Here is a 16,973-nt window from a genome sequence, read left to right as displayed (position 1 = left end):
GTTGGGCGATAAACTTGAAAATACATTAATGCTCTGACTGTCAAGTAAGTATAGATAATGACATTAAATGTGAACAAGCACATCATTTCATGGGTGCAAGACGAGTTTATAAAATATAAATGCTCTGACAGTAAGAAAACATACTGCTATATTCAATTATATCATCTGCTCAAAACACAATTGCTTCTGTGTTTGGTAAATAGACTAAATCCAGGTCACATTCCTGTGTTCAACTGAGTTTCTAGTCACTCCCTTTTCTCTAAATACTTGCGTTCTTTGTTTCTACATGTTCTTAAGTGTCATCATTTATTGCTATAGGCATGATGGCTATACTTAACTCATAATGACAGTGGTTGTCATTAGATTTTAACTTAGTAACACTAGTCTGACATATCATTTGAAGTATGTCTTCAATTTAAATTTGATTAAAATTACAAACATCCTATCTATTGTGCCAATCAAAATGTTGTCACCCTTTCCTTGAACTTTTCTGTGAACTTTCTTGAAATAAGTTATGGCAGCTTAAAGTTAAGGCTCGCCTTGGGTCATAAACATATTTTAAAATACCACTCTTGGAATTGAGCAGAGCAAGGCCAATTGGGGCTCCTTTTCTAAAAGGACTTGATTTTGACTCACACCCCAGAAAAATTCTCAAAGCAAAAAGTACAATATAGTGAGACTTCCAAGGCTTTAACTCAGATTCCCATATCATGCTGTAACACAAGTGCTTGGTAGGGATTTTAATTTGGTTGTATGTATTTTAAGATCTCGGACCTAGCAAATACCTTTGGTAGTAAAACCAGGTACTTTCATGTATGCAAAACTGATGGAAACGTGTTGAGCAAGAGCTGGAGCAAAAGAAGGAAAATAGATAAAGAACATGTGCAAATACAATGTTTTAGACACATATACAGCAGGCTTCTTACATACATCGTCTTATTTACTCCTCATAGCTACACTATTGGGCTCAATTTATGGATGAGGAAAATGAGGCTAAGAGAGGTTAAGTGACGTGTCCAGGTTCATAGAGTAGTTTGCTTCCCTGGCAGTGATAAAAAAGTAGAGACAAATTATTGTGTTGTTGTTGCTGTTTTCCCAAACCCAGGCAGCTATTCTGGGAAGGTAACAGTGGACACAAGGTTCTGATTAATAGCCTTGGGATCTTTTTTTTTAGTGTTTTTCTATGTATGGGAAGATGCAAGAGCCTGGGCTCATTGAAAATATTCCTTTGATATGCATCTTTTTAAAGATAAATAAATAAATAAATAAATTTATTTTTGGCTGTGTTGGGTCTTCGTTGCTGCGTGCGGGCTTTATCCAGTTGCAGTGAGCAGGGGCTACTCTTCATTGCGGTGTGCGGGCTTCCCATTGTCGTGGCTTCTTTTGTTGCGGAGCACGGGCTCTAGATGTGCGGGCCTCAGTAGCTGTGGCACACGGGCTCAGTAGTTGTGGCTCGCGGGCTCTATAGCACAGGCTCAGTAGTTGTGGTGCACGGGCTTAGTTGTTCCGCGGCATGTGGGATCTTCCCGGACCAGGGCTCAAACCCGTGTCCCCGGCATTGGCAGGCAGATTCTTAACCACTGTGCCACCAGGGAAGCCCTGCCTTGGGATCTTAACAGCATTTGGAACTTTAGTTATGTGTATGAAATGCTATTCTCTGTGTTCTATTTTGACGATGGATTTATAAACATTTAATTTTCAAATAATTTATCGTTTTTTTTAGAAAATTAAGCCACTATCCAATAATCCTTTTAGATATTACCTCTATTATACAGGTAAGGATAATGACATGCAGACCAATCTGCCCAAGGTCATATAACAGGGACTAGAATCTTGCAATACCACCTGACTTCAAGTCGAGTGTTCTTCCCACTAAATAATAATGCATTTCTCATGTCTCTCCTAACAGATATCTGAAAGCTTCAAAAACGAATGGGGCTTCCCTGGTGGCGCAGTGGTTGGGAGTCCGCCTGCCAATGCAGGGGACGCGGGTTCGTGCCCCGGTCCGGGAGGATCCCACATGCCGCGGAGCGGCTGCGCCTGTGGGCCATGGCCGCTGAGCCTGCGCGTCCGGAGCCTGTGCTCCGCGACGGGAGAGGCCACAGCGGTGAGAGGCCCGCGTACCAAAAAAAAAAAAAAAAAAAAAAAACGAATGGTTTGGAAGGCAAAACCCTGAAAGAGTATGTATAGACTATATAAATGAATTCTCAGGTAAAGTAGCAAGCAGGGTAGGTAGACAACTGCCTAAGAGATTTCATTTAAAAAGGTTACTGCAAACGCCTGGTTCAGATTTTAAATTCCCTCCTTTTGTTTCCATGACATCATTTATTCTTGTGATACTACCCTTTTTATTGCCTTTATAACACTTAACACTGTCAATAAATAACTTATTTAGTTCTCTATATGTTTATGTCTATTGCTTCTTCCACCTTATTAGAACCAGAGTTCCACAAGACCTCTGTCTTGTTCACACCATATCCTGGCATACTGTAGGGATTCAATAAACACTACTTGAGGAAATGACTGAATGAATGAATGGTCTCTCTTTAACTATTCCTCTGTCTCCTTAGACGGAACCATATTTTTTTTTTATTGCCTTCCACTCACTCTCTCAGCTCTAGTCAGGGAGATGTTCTCTCTGTCCACTTTTACCCATGTAGCAAACAACTCAAGGTGATAAAGACAGCATTTATAACCCTTCTGAGTTAATATCCTAGTGAGAATTAAAATTTATCAGATTTCTTTGCAGCTATGACAGAAAGACCATATCCAAAACCCTTAAGGTCAGATATGATTCCATAAGTAGAAATTTTTGAATTTCAAAAATGTTAATATGTTACATATATCAAATATTATGTAATGTGCCCAGCAAGGTCTAGGAGAGCGGCCCATAATCAAACACATTAATTATTTTTCTTCAAAACAATCGATTGGTTATACCAAATAAGGTCCTGCTATTAAATGAGTTATGAAAAAATTGTTTGGTCATCTGCAATTTTGGATTTTAGAATTGCATATAAGAGACTGTGGACTTGTAGCACTAACTCAGGGGTTGTAAGGAGAAAGTATAATACACTTTAAGCACGTGCTGAGTGCATGGCATGCAGAAAGTATTCAAATTATCAGGACAGTTATAGGTTTGCAGGCATCTTCATTAAACAAGTGTAGCCTCTGTGTGCATATATACAATATATACAATTCAACAATTCATGGATATGTCAAGAATTTAGATGTTTCTCAATGATTTGTTATTTTGACAGTATGAGATGTTGCCATATGCTTGCTCTAAATTTTCCTACTGGCTAAAGGATTCCTTTCGGTGGCAGGGGCCGTCCATCTCTTGCAATGTCTTCAGACTCACATCTGTTTATATAGTAAGGATACTGTACACATTTCTAGGTTTAAAACTTTTGAAATAGGGAAATATATAAAATATACGCCTATAGTTTTACCCTCACTTGTAGAAATAGATAAAAGAATCATGTGCTCTCTCAGAAGTGGGTTTTTTTTCTCTGCATAATATCATTTTCCTGCTTTTGGTATATGCAGCTAAGTGGGAGAGGAGGTGGACTGACAATCTCACCTAATACCTATACTATACAAACAAAATGATAATAGAGAATTTGGGAACACCCACTCTAACTCCTGTTGCAGCTGCCCAAGTTAAGTAGTGGTCACGCTATGGGTGAACATCACAAAGCCCAGTATTAGCTTTAGCAGGACTAATGCAGCCATCGGTGTAGACAGCACTGTAGCATTGTCCTGAGATCCAGCAGCAAGAATAGCAAGTGTGATGTGGGTAGTGGATCACTTCTTGAAACTTGTGCTTTTAACACAACCATTTAAAAGTCGACAAATTCAGGAGACATATAATGGAACAGAATATAATGCATGAATCCAGGTTCATTAAACTAATGCATTTTTTGAAAAACAAAATATGACAGAACATTTCATTACTGATGCAGATATGAGAAAAAGTGTTATGCTGCTATTTAGAATGTGTCTTGTATGCCGTGGAATTGAAATATTTCCAAATCATCAATAATTAAAATGATGAGAATCCATCATTTCACTGACATTTACTTCTACATGAAAAGATGGCCTATTTTAAATGTGCTCACACATATTCTTGTCAATCACTAGCTGTCACAGCAAATTATTTCATTTTGTAGATCACATGGCAGTTAGCAGAAATCTCTAGGTTTAAATTTAGATCTTAGGTGTAGTATCAAGAACTCTTTTCATGGCTTTTTTTTTTCTGTGACTACATCTTCACAATACAGTATATAAAAGATGTAAAATCCTATTCGTAATACTCAGTTTCACTTCTGGTTAACAAAACTCAGGACTGAAATGAATCACTATAAATGATAACACTGAAAGCCAAATAGTAGAATAGGATATACAGGAAAGAAGGAAAATACAAAACTAAAAACAATAAATGAATAAAAATAAACAATCAGAACTCCATACACAGTGAAACTTGGACCTAATGAATTAGGCCCAAACAGATTTTTTCCCTCATCTTTTTTAAGACATTTAAGCTACTGCAGAGCATGAACCATTTCTTATGCTAGGTTTGCATTGCCTACAGCTCCTAGCAGTTGTAAAGGAGCTGAACTCTTATAAACCCCATGAATCTGATGCAAGAATTTTTACTGTGCCACTATTAAGTAGAAGATCCAGGACACTGTGAATAAAACCTAAACTGTATGCCCATGAATCTGAAAACTTTAAAAATGCCTTTTCAAACAACTCATTAACTACATCTTCACAGTTCTAGAGGAATCATTAATAAATTTCAGAATCTTCAAATGGCAGAATTACAAGACTTAATAAGACAGTTGATCTTCATCAAATCTCTTCATAAAAATGCTTTCTGTTTTTCCCACACACAATTAATCTTTCTGTTTAGGTGTTCAACTTCAAATGTAAGAATTATTCTAATATTGCATTTCAACAGGGAATGCTTCATGTCAGTCTTGACCTTGGCTTGACCTCTATATGAAAGCTCTGTGTTTGGAGGTATGTGATGAATAGCTCTCCAGCTTTCTATTAAATCCAGTGCCACTGGTTGTCAACAGTGATGCTCAAAAGGGTGGTAAAATATTTCAAAACTCAGAGATGTTCTGCAGGTCTCTTTCTACCTTAGTAAATCTGGAAATAGTTCCAAGGCAATTTTCACTCTCTACACTATTTTTCTAAAGAATAAGAAAATAATGAAGTATGGAAATATAATTGCCAAAATATACATAGATTTATTTGGCTTTCCTGTGCCAGAAATAAAGTGAATTTTCCTTTGGAGGGCCCAAAGCATTCGGTTTAAAAAATTTTTTTTAATTTAAAATCAGAGATGAAGGGATAATGACAAAAAAAGAAATCAGACTATGAGTCCCTTTTTTTATCTGTCTCTGATCTGGCCTCGTACCTGGCACATAGTAGACTCTCAATGAATGTTTGTTGAATGAATGAAAATCAGTATATTAAAATAATGACCAGTTACTGACTCTAATGCTTGTTGGTGAGTTGTACATAAAATATTCATGCTCATTTGGAAAGATACAACAGTAACACCAAATTCTACCAGGAGTTTTCCTCCAATTTACCTTAAGAAAATAGAATTTTCCAACTTCTGAGAATGCCTCCTTACTCTAAATTTATCTACCACTTTCAAAGCTACTCATGCATGTTTTATTTTTATGGTAAACTCATGACAACAAGTTGGCAAATTATCGATTATCTATGAAACTCATGCAAGAAAGGTAATTTTAACCTGATTTGAAAAAGTGAATGTGTAGGTGGTATACATATATGAAATCTCCCCACACCCCTCTCAAATTATATACATATATATGATAAATTACATATATGAAACAAAGTATTATTTAATATATATATAATAAATTATTGGTGTTTATATTCTTGTTCTGAAAGAAACCAAGTATCAATTTTTAGGCTTATAGGCTTATCTATGAGCTTAACTTAGACAAGTGGTTTTTTCCCCATTATACTTAAGTCTTTTTAACGGACATGTGATGTGCTAGTCTGTATCCAAGCTCACCTACAATTTCTTTTCTCAAAAGACGAGGCACATCTGCCACCTGCTCTACTCCGTGTCCCAGCAACAACTGTCGAGCAGCATAAAGATTGATTATCAGTCAAAAACCATTGCACAACACCAGATTTTGGTGGGTTAAGCTTGCTGATCCAGCAAGAGATGGTGTGAAATTTTCAGGAGTGTGTGCCAACATTTTGGTGCTAAAAGAACAGCAGTGCATGTCACAGTGAAACACAGCCAAAGATACGCAGACAAAGCAGAGAAGTTTTTTGTTCTAGACTTGGCTTTAAAAGGATAAAAGAGAAAACAAAAAGTAGGAGGAAATTAGTTTGTATATTTAAAAATCATCCACCAAGCTTAGTCATGTGTGTGACATTGTTATTTTAGGCATACATGTCCAGATCTTCTAAGAAGCTTAGCTATAAATAATTTTTATATATCTCTTGCAAAATACCATAATCATAAGAACGGCAAGTACTTCTGATTAATAAAAATAAATGAGGATCTTAAGGAAGCATTTATTATATATATATCTGAATATAAAAAAGTCACAGAAACATTTACCCACAAAGACTCATGCTTTTATACAAGCAGATGATTCACTGAATACAAAATAAAGGCAGCCATATTTTAAAGTTGAAGCAAAATTTGAAAAATATATGGGTCTACACTACTGCATAGGTAATTTTCACTGTGTATTGTAGCAACAAGTTTCTTTACAAGGACCAAATTACCTTGAACTTTCTAAGGAATTCAAGAAATTATTTCCTAATGATCAAGTATTCTTAAAGAGATAGACATCCTAGTATCATTTTATATAATAACATTAATAGAAGAAGAATTTTCATCACTTCATCTGTAATGAACTTCAGAATTACTTTTTTTCTACTTATGCAATTACTGCCTAGACTTGCCTTTGGTTCACTGGCTTTACAGCAGTTGCAGGAAAAAAAAGAATACTTCTAATAAGGTATAAAAAGCAGAGGGGAATACAGCAGTTAGATACACTGAATTTGTATGGCAAAGTTCTTATGTCATTTAAATGTGATTACCATATACAGCACTTGATAACAGACCCTGGGTATGACATGCTTAGAAGAATATTCTTACACAGTGGTACTTTTATTTCTCTCTTAAAACAGATTCTTTCCCACTGAAAAAAATTTTTCTTTTAATTTTAGAAAATCTCCACATTTCTGAAGTGTTAGAAACAATGGACTTTTAAAAAAGACCTTACCTACAAGTGTGTCTAAAATATACATATTCATATTTTGTAAATGTAAAATATATATACATTTCAAGGTTAAAAGTCAAGCTGTAGCATTTATCTTATGAAAAATTTCATTTGGAAAATCACATGTATATAAGAATTATATGTTCATTACTGGCCACATTTTCAAAATTATGTTAATGCCATCTGAAAAAAGACCAAGAGTGTAAATGAATAAATGATACTTGAAACTTTGAACTATTTTCTGAGAGAATAAGTCTAATGAATTATGTCTGTTGAGTGTCACAGAAACTAAACAGTAAATTCAATAATCTCTGATTTAATTTATTATATTTTCACCATTTAACCTCCTGCAGGCTCCCTAATGTCTATTCAGATCTATATTAAATTAAGCACCAATGCTAATGAAGGGCAATAAACGTGGCTGTCAGTGGATTTTTCTTTCATTAAGCACATTATCCTCTTACTGAGCTGTAAATGCGTAAACATTAGTTTTGTTAAACCATGCAAAAAAGACAGAATGAAAATCATTTTTTAATTGCACCCCTTAAGCAATTTACTGTGGGGGGGGGGTAGGGTGTTGTTGGTTTTTTTTTTTTACCTTTAATTTTTTTGAATGGATCTAAAAAGGGCTCTCCCGTTGAAACATAAACATCGGCTTCACAGGGTATGTCTTCGGGTTTGAGGGCTTCAGTGCCGTCTGCCAAGAATACTCGTCGTGCAGCCACGTTCAGATTCAGCTTTTCCGTGCACTCCTCCAGCAACTAACAGAAAGCAAGAGGTAAGAGAAAGGGATTGACAACAAAGAAAGTAACACATTTCCACTAAACAAAAGACGCAATGATCAAATAGAAACCCACTGAGCCACTTGCCAAGTTAAGTAACTCAATAACTCCGCCAATATGGTTATTTTGTAGCAATTGAAAATATACAAATAGGTTAATCACAACACTGAGAATATTTGATTCTCAAATTCTAGTCCTTGAACATTCCATCATTTTAACAATGCTATAGAGATATAAAGCCATTGTATCTGTTTAATTAAATATACTACTTATATATTGATAAAAAAAGGAATGCAATGCCTGTGAGGTCTATGTATATACATATAAGCAATTTACAGATACAGAAAATTTTAAACAATAAATGTCATCTTTCTCACTTTTCATAGATAAAGAGAATAAGGGAAGAAATAAATCACTGAAAACTTTTGGACACCAGTTACCAAGGTGATGGTTGGTACAGTAACTTTGGCAAAAACTGTTCTAGATCCATTTTTGTAAGCTGTTACTCTAATCACTCTGGGTTGAAGTTTGTATCTTTGAGACAATCTATGCCAATCCTGGTGCAACTTAAATTTTAAAGAAGAGGACTCTGCAACTCTGAAGAAAAAAACACACAACAATTTGTGCACGTTGATTAGTAAAAATATTTAAGTAAATATTACCCTGGGTATTTTCTACAGATATAAGCACTAACGATTGTTCCTAAATATTCCTCAAAAAAAAACCAAACCACCTTTTTATAGGATAAGATTGCCCATATATGCTTAAATATTTAAAAATATTTAATACATAAGTTTGCCAAAACTGTTCATGTAAAACACATATCTCAGAATAAACCATTTAAATCATTTTACTATAAAACATCACAACACTCATTTTTAAAAAATACACATATATATATGCTATATTCTAACAGAAAGCAAAAAAAAATAGTAATACGGTCTTATCATCATGAAATAGTAAATGGCCTAGATTTTCCCTTAAGTTTTCATGTTTATCAAAGTTCTTTGATTTTTTTTTAAAGATTTGAAATTCAAATACATCATACTAAACTTTTCATTCTGAAGTCAATTTTATTGCTTTCATTTCAAATTGCTTGGGGGCAGTAAGAGAAGATTTCTAAGTTTTGTTTTCAGTCAAAACCAGTTTCAATCTGTATTATTTTTCTCAGCAAAAGTACATGTAAATGACTAACATGTCATACTTTTTACTTAAGAGTTCTCTAGCTAACCCTGGTAACTCCTAATGCCACAGCAGCAAAGTAAACATTTTAAAGTAAAAATGTGAGATAAATTAAAACCACGATATATCCACCTATTTGAACATATGAAAATAATGTGAATATCAGTTTCTTAGTTTAATTTTTATTTTTATCAACATTTTCTTCTATCCATAAACTTAACAGTTTATGATAACAATCTTGATGTGAAAACATACACAAAATGGTTTTAAAGTTCATTTCAATTTCATTTTATTTCAAATATTGGTTAAATATCAAAAGTATGCATTTCTACTTTTACACAAATATCTGGTAAACCAAGGTATTTCATGGTCTTAGCCTGATTCTGCTTCAAATATTCCTTTCAGAGTTTCATATTATCCGCGTTCAAGTGTATCTCATGTTCTCCCCAAGTGTAATTAGCAACATTCTACTCAGGTGCTTTCAAAGAAAAGAGTAAACAAAACAAAAGCAGAAACAAAACTCTAGAGATGTGTTACATTTTAATGTTTGAAATAGTCAACTGAGTCATTATAAATTCTTCTCAAAGGAAAAAGCTTCAACAGTCAGTTAAAAAGAACAGAGAACAGCTTTGATTACCTCAGTTGACCCACTGGAGCACTGACAGGTCTGTTTCTCTTGGATGCTGATATAAAAAAAGAATTGTTTTTACTGTTTGATTTGTAGCTATCTGGGTCTGATATTTCATCATGGCTATGATCTGATGCTGTTTGATGTGTGGAGCAATCTTGAAGTCCTGACCCTTCTGATGCTGCCGCTGAATGTAAAAGTCTGTTGGGGCCAAACTGAGGCTGCAAATAATCTTCAGTAGGTTTAATAACTGCTTTTGCCTGGGATGACATAAACTCTCTGAAAGAAACAATGCAGGGAAGAATATAGTGAATTGATGTGTGATCACTTATTAACAGCTACCACATAATAACTAGTTGTGTGCTATGTGCTAGACAAAACATTACACACTTAGACAGTATTTTGCTTAAGCCTTACAATATCCCTGGGAGGTGGGTATTATTTTTATCCCCATTTTACAGATTTAAAAAGTTGTGGCTCAGAGAGGCTAATTAACTTGCCCGTGCTCACATAATCAGTAGTTGACTTGGTGGGAAACTGAACAGCAAGATGTCCTAAAATAAAACCCACATTCATAACCATTAAATTTAATCACTTAATGAAACTAATGAAGAAAAATTGTGTAATGCTTGAAGCAATGTTAAGTAACATTTTAAAATTCTTACATTGATTTATTAAACACTAGCACTCTGTTAAGTATTAGTAAATATAAAAATTAAAGAGATGTGGCTCCTACCCTCAAGAAACTTGCAAACTATCCCCTAATAAAGAGAGAATGTATGTTAAATAAACTGCTTAGAACTGGGTGTATATTAACCTTAAGTGCAAAAAGAATTCCTTGAAGGCAAACTTTTGTGCGTTGGAATAAAGTTGGTAAAGTCTTTACAGCAGACCTGGGATTGGGTGATAACTCATCCTGGTTTGCTCAGGACTGTCCTGGCTTTGGCACTAAAGCCACATATCTCAAAAATTCCCTTAGTCTCAGACAAATTGGGATAGTTGATTATCCTACCTGGTATTTAAGCTGAAAGAGCAGTATTTAGATGAACTAAATACTTTAACAGGGGACCACATGACCTGGGATGATATGTAAATCTATGCAAATACCAAGTCAGAAAGATGGAAAATGTAGAATTGCTGGCATGATAAAATGAAACAAGCTTAAACATATTTGAGAATATTGAGCTGTTGGGTAGAGGATCAGCCATAGGGGATAGTTAGTTTCCATGTATTACTGTAATTGGGGCTATTTTTATACCAACCATACCTGACTCTTTCCAATTTGCTAGTTCCTCAATAGTCCTTATAAGTAATATAATGTAACCTCCCCACCCACACAATTACAAAATAACACATGCTTAGTGTGGAAAGCTTGGCACGAACAACCCCTACTCCAAATTTTTCTCATGCACACATTTCATTATAATCATAATTATTTCATCTGGCCTGTCTTCTTTATGTCCACAAGGGTGTAAAATGGTTTATTATTTCCTCTGAAAGAATGGAAGGTAGTTATGTGCCACAGGGTAAATGGTTGCATGTGGATGAGAGTTGACACAGCGGGTCAGTGGAGCTCAAACACTGGGATCCAAGCAGTTGTATTTTGTTGTTGTTGTCATCACATGTTTCTATCCCAGTCTGCCCTGGACTGTGCATAGCACTGAGGAGAGAAATGGCCTTCCCTACATTCTGAGGATCCACCCAGGTTCATAACTGTGGCAAACAGCATCTTGAATGGATCACTGGACTTTAGCTCTGGCTGAGGTGGGACCTCCCTGCAAACTACCTGATGGCAGTGGGGAGTGGTGGTATATGGCAGCAGTCATGTCACAGTGGTGGTGTTTCTGCAGCAACAGCAACAGAGCTGCAAATGGTCACCAAGCTCTTCAACCTGGGGGAAGAGCAGTAAAGCCAGGAGGAAAGATCTGCAAATCTCATAATCAGCTCCCAGTGCCCATACACAGTTACTTGGAAAGCAAATTCTCATGTAAAGAAAGAAAAGGAATTCTCTACTAAATGCAGAATGAGGTGTCTTTCTTTTTTAATGAATGCATTTTGTTTACTGTCAAATATTTTTACAAATATACTAATGATTTTATGTAATAATCCATTATTCTACTATCACAATGCAAAAAGGTTATTAATTTTTGCATATTCCAAAGCTTCAACCACATCATACCTTCATCTTAATACTTTGCCTTTTTTACTTAACACTGTTTTACAACAATTTTTCAGATTGGTATATGGTCTTTACAGATTTTACTGGAATGTAATATTTTTGTCAAGCACATTTTGCTTTTTTTCCAACTGAGTTGTATAAGGGTTATCTATTATTTTTGTCTGCTGGAATATCTTTCCCCTGTATTATGGTAACAGAACTTGCATCCTTTTGAGAACTATCCATCCCTACCCCTCCCAACTCCACATGATTCTGGTAGGGTTAGGAAAATAAATTATATGAGATTTACCTGGTAAATGGTAAAAAGAATTAAACTATATGCTTCTATCATATATGTATTTATTACTTATTTTTCTCTAGTAATTTATATGTAAAAGGGGAGAAAGGGTAGTTTTTCATGTTAAAAAGTAACTACTGTTTCACCATCTTTAGTCTTCAACTTTTTTTTTTTTTTGGTGGCATTGGGTCTTCGTTGCTGCGCGTGGGCTTTTTCTAGTTGCGGCGAGCAGGGGCTACTCTTCGTTGCAGTGTGCGGGCTTCTCATCACGGTGGCTTCTCTTGTTCCGGAGCACGGGTTCTAGGAGTGCAGGCTTCAGTAGTTGTGGCTCGCGGGCTCTAGAACGCAGGTTCAGTAGTTGTGGTGCACAGGCTTAGTTGCTCCGCGGCATGTGGGATCTCCCCAGACCGGGGATCGAACCTGTGTCCCCTGCATTGGCAGGCACATTCTTAACCACTGCGCCACCAGGAAAGTCCCTAGTCTTCAGCTTTGATTTATTTTATCAACACTGAAGACAGGTGTGCACTAGTTCTTACACACTGTGGAACTGTTCTTTCTTGTAACAACTGATGTGTTTCCTAGTCATTGTGTGCGTGAGAAGAGGATCACAGAACTTGGCAAAGCTAACTTGTCCTACGTGGGAATTAAATTCACACACATGGTTTGTTAAATTAATGCTGGAAATGAGGGTGTTAGGATCATTCAGTTTGCAAGGAATAAACAGGCATTTGGGTTTCAAGTGATAGAGCTTATAACAGGATACACAGAAAGTTAAGAAAGGAGATAAAACCACTCTAGAAGAGCACAAAGAGAATTAGAAGACCATTTATTGCTCTCTAGGATATACTAGTGACTTAAGAACAACTCTAGACCATTTTTTGACTTAATAACCTCATCTCTCCTTCTGTGTCCATCTGCTTCCTCTTTGTACATTTTATTGCCTAACCTATCTCTGTTCTCCTCCTCTTTCCTCATGGCTTCTGCTAACTTCCTCTATGTATCTTCCCATTTCTATACCACACGACTTTCTGCAGACTCTCTCTGTATGATACATTCAATTCCCCTGAAAGTTTAATTTCATCACTACCCAATATAGGACACCCCTGTTGGATAGAACTCTCAAGCTGGACAACTTCATAAGCCACTGGCAAACGTGTGGATGGGAAAGTACCCATCAGTGGCCAAAAAACTATGGATAGGACAGCAGGATAATAAGGTACAGAGGAGTTAGAGTAAGATGGGTCTCAGATGCCTCCCAAAAAAGGAAAATGTAATTGGCAGGGAACTTGCATGGCCTATACTGAGATAAGCAGAGATACTATAAATTTAATTGATTGAAAAAGTCCTCACTAAACATATCACACAATTTAAATTACTACCAGATGTGTTTAACGATCTGTTTCCAGGCAAGTTTATTTTATATTAAAAAGATAAAATGTTAAAAAAAAACCCCACTACTCAAAGGCTGTTTTGATACTTCTGGTTATTTTAATTTTAGCCATTCACTTTTTTTTTAAACATCTTTATTAGAGTATAATTGCTTTACAATGGTGTGTCAGTTTCTGCTTTATAACAAAGTGAATCAGTTATACATATACATATATATATGTCCCCATATCTCTTCCCTCTTGCAACTCTCTCCCTGCTACCCTCCCTATCCCACCCCTCTAGGAGGTCACAAAGCACCGAGCTGATCTCTCTGTGCTATGCGGCTGCTTCCCACTAGCTATCTATTTTGCATTTGGTAGTATATATATGTCCACGCCACTCTCTCACTTTGTCCTAGCTTACCCTTCCCCCTCCCCTTATCCTCAAGTCCATTCTCTCGTAGGTCTGCATCTTTATTCCTGTCTGGCCCCTAGGTTCTTCTGACAATTTTCTTTCTTTTTTAGATTCCATATATATGTGTTAGCATACGGTATTCGTTTTTCTCTTTCTGACTTACTTCACTCTGTATGACAGTCTCTAGGTCCATCCACCTCACTACAAATAACTCAATTTTGTTTCTTTTTATGGCTGAGTAATATTCCATTGTATATATGTGCCACATCTTCTTTATCCATTCATCTGTCGATGGACACTTAGGTTGCTTCTGTCTCCTGGCTATTGTAAATAGAGCTGCAATGAACATTGCGGTACATGTCTCTTTTTGAATTATGGTCTTCTCAGGGTATATGCCCAGTAGTGGGATTGCTGGGTTGTATGGTAGTTCTATTTTTAGTTTTTTAAGGAACCTCCATACTGTTCTCCATGCTGGCTGTATCAATTTACATTCCCACCAGCAGAGCAAGAGGGTTCCCTTTTCTCCACACCCTCTCCAGCATTTATTGTTTGTAGATTTTTTGATGACGGCCATTCTGATTGGTGTGAGGTGATACCTTATTGTAGTTTTGATTTGCATTTCTCTAATGATTAATGATGTTGAGCGTTCTTTCATGTGTTTGTTGGCAATCTGTATATCTTCTTTGGAGAAATGTCTATTTAGGTCTTCTGCCCATTTTTGGATTGGGTTGTTTGTTTTTTTGATATTGAGCTGCATGAGTTGCTTGTATGTTTTGGAGATGAATCCTTTGTCAGTTGCTTCATTTGCAAATACTTTCTCCCATTCTGAGGGTTGTCTTTTCGTCTTATTTATGGTTTCCTTTGTTGTGTAAAAGCTTTTAAGTTTCATTAGGTCCCATTTGTTTATTTTTGTTTTTATTTCCATTTCTCTAGGAGGTGGGTCAAAAAGGATCTTGCTGTGATTTATGTCATGGAGTGGTTTTGCCTATGTTTTCCTCTAAGAGTTTGATGGTGTCTGGCCTTACATTTAGGTCTTTAATCCATTTTGTGTTTACTTTTGTGTATGGTGTTAGGGAGTGTTCTAATTTCATTCTTTTACATGTAGCTGTCCAGTTTTCCCAGCACCACTTATTGAAGAGGCTGTCTTTTCTCCATTGTATATTCTTGCCTCCTTTATCAAAGATAAGGTGACCATATGTGTGTGGGTTTATCTCTGGGCTTTCTATCCTCTTCCATTGATCTATATTTCTGTTTTTGTGCCAGTACCATACTGTCTTGCTTACTGTAGCTTTGTAGTATAGTCTGAAGTCAGGGAGCCTGATTCCTCCAGCTCCGTTTTTCTTTCTCAAGATTGCTTTGGCTATTCGGGGTCTTTTGTGTTTCCATACAAATTGTGAAATTTTTTGTTCTAATTCTGTGAAAAATGCCAGTGGTAGTTTGATAGGGTAGCCATTCACTTCTAATTGTACAGAAATTGAGAACGTAATATTGTGATTTTAAGCCCAGTCTCTGGACCATCTGGCACAGTAGTTTGTTGTCAATGTTGGCACAAAGGGATATGGGTTGCAAGATAGGATTGTCCTCCTTGATGCCAACCTTTAGAGTGAGCAAACAGCTGCCAGCATGATTATCCCATCATCGTAATACAGGACTTTTTTTTTTTTTTTTGGCTGCATTGGGTCTTTGTTGCTGCACGCAGGCTTTCTCTAGTTGCAGCGAGCGGGGGCTACTCTTCATTTCAGTGCGTGAGCTTCTCATTGCAGTGGCTTCTCTTGTTGAGGAGCATGGGCTCTAGGTGCATGGGCTTCAGTAATTATGGCATGCAGGCTCAGTAGTTGTGGCACACAGGCTTAACTGCCCCGTGGCCTGTGGGATCTTCCCAGACCAGGGCTCAAACTCGTGTCCCCTGCATTGGCAGGTGGATTCTTAACCACTGCGCCACCAGGGAAGTCCCCATAATACAGGACTTTATTCCCCCTTCAAAATCCTCCCCATTTATTTCTGAGTCCCTAAGGTAGTGCACTATAAATTCCTAAAATTGCCTCCTAAGTCCCTATAAAAATCTGTTGGTGAGAGTCATAGCTGTTTCATCTTACTACCTCACTGCTGCCACTGGCCATCACAAGAGCAATGAGATCCACATGGAGGTGCTGCCTTGTAGTATTCCCCAAGATTCCAGTGCTTGGAATGCCAGAACAGTTCAGTACAGAGGTGGGAAGAAGAGACATCTCTCTAACTCTATTTTATACTAAGTCACCTGGACACTGAAGCAGGTGAAGTTGTAGGCAGAGTCCCAGAAAGTCTTCATTGAATAGTTTTATCAGCCCTTTTAGCCCTTACCCACTCAGTTACAGGGACACTAACCCAGTCCACAGGCTAGATAAGGAATAAATAGTATATCATACCCCTCATAATGACAATAATAGTAACAATACTAACAGTTAATGACTACAAAGCACTTATTGTGACAGTCACTGTTCTAAGCATTTTACTTATATTTACATTTAATCCTTACAACAGTCCTATATTTTTCCTTTTACAGATGAGTAAACTGAGGGCTTACAGAACTTGTCAAAGGTCACACAGCAGGCAGGTGTCAGAGAGAGGAATCAAATCCAAGTAGTCTGGCTCCACAATATCTATACTTAACTATCGTCCTATAATATTATTCCCATTAACCCTAAAGTTTCCTTATTTTCCATTAGTTAGAAAATCGAAGTTCCTATTCAAAAAAGTTCAGGAAAACAGATGGCTACTACAATGGAACTGAAACTTAAAATACAAGAAAGTAATGGGGAAGTGGGCAAGGAGGTAGCTCTACATTAGCAGCAGTGAGCCAGTAGTGCTCTTG

General features: G+C 36.6%; 1 protein-coding gene across 1 annotated transcript in view; it reads right to left on the bottom strand.

Annotated features, from left to right (window-relative positions):
* DCDC1 (doublecortin domain containing 1) overlaps positions 1-16,973 on the bottom strand; it is a 456,279-nt gene that overhangs the window by 402,206 nt on the left and 37,100 nt on the right. The window contains exons 3-5 of the mRNA XM_067749533.1: positions 9,894-10,163; positions 8,515-8,671; positions 7,891-8,053 (exon numbers count right to left, since the gene is read on the bottom strand). Of these exons, the coding sequence (XP_067605634.1) occupies positions 7,891-8,053; positions 8,515-8,671; positions 9,894-10,163 (590 nt within the window). The remainder of the gene's footprint in view (positions 1-7,890; positions 8,054-8,514; positions 8,672-9,893; positions 10,164-16,973) is intronic.

The sequence above is a fragment of the Pseudorca crassidens genome, chromosome 9 (genome assembly GCF_039906515.1).
Source record: "Pseudorca crassidens isolate mPseCra1 chromosome 9, mPseCra1.hap1, whole genome shotgun sequence".
NCBI classification, from domain to species: Eukaryota; Metazoa; Chordata; class Mammalia; order Artiodactyla; family Delphinidae; genus Pseudorca; species Pseudorca crassidens.
The sequence above is the reverse complement of the archived record's forward strand: the minus strand, read 5'-3'. Positions and strand labels throughout refer to the sequence as shown.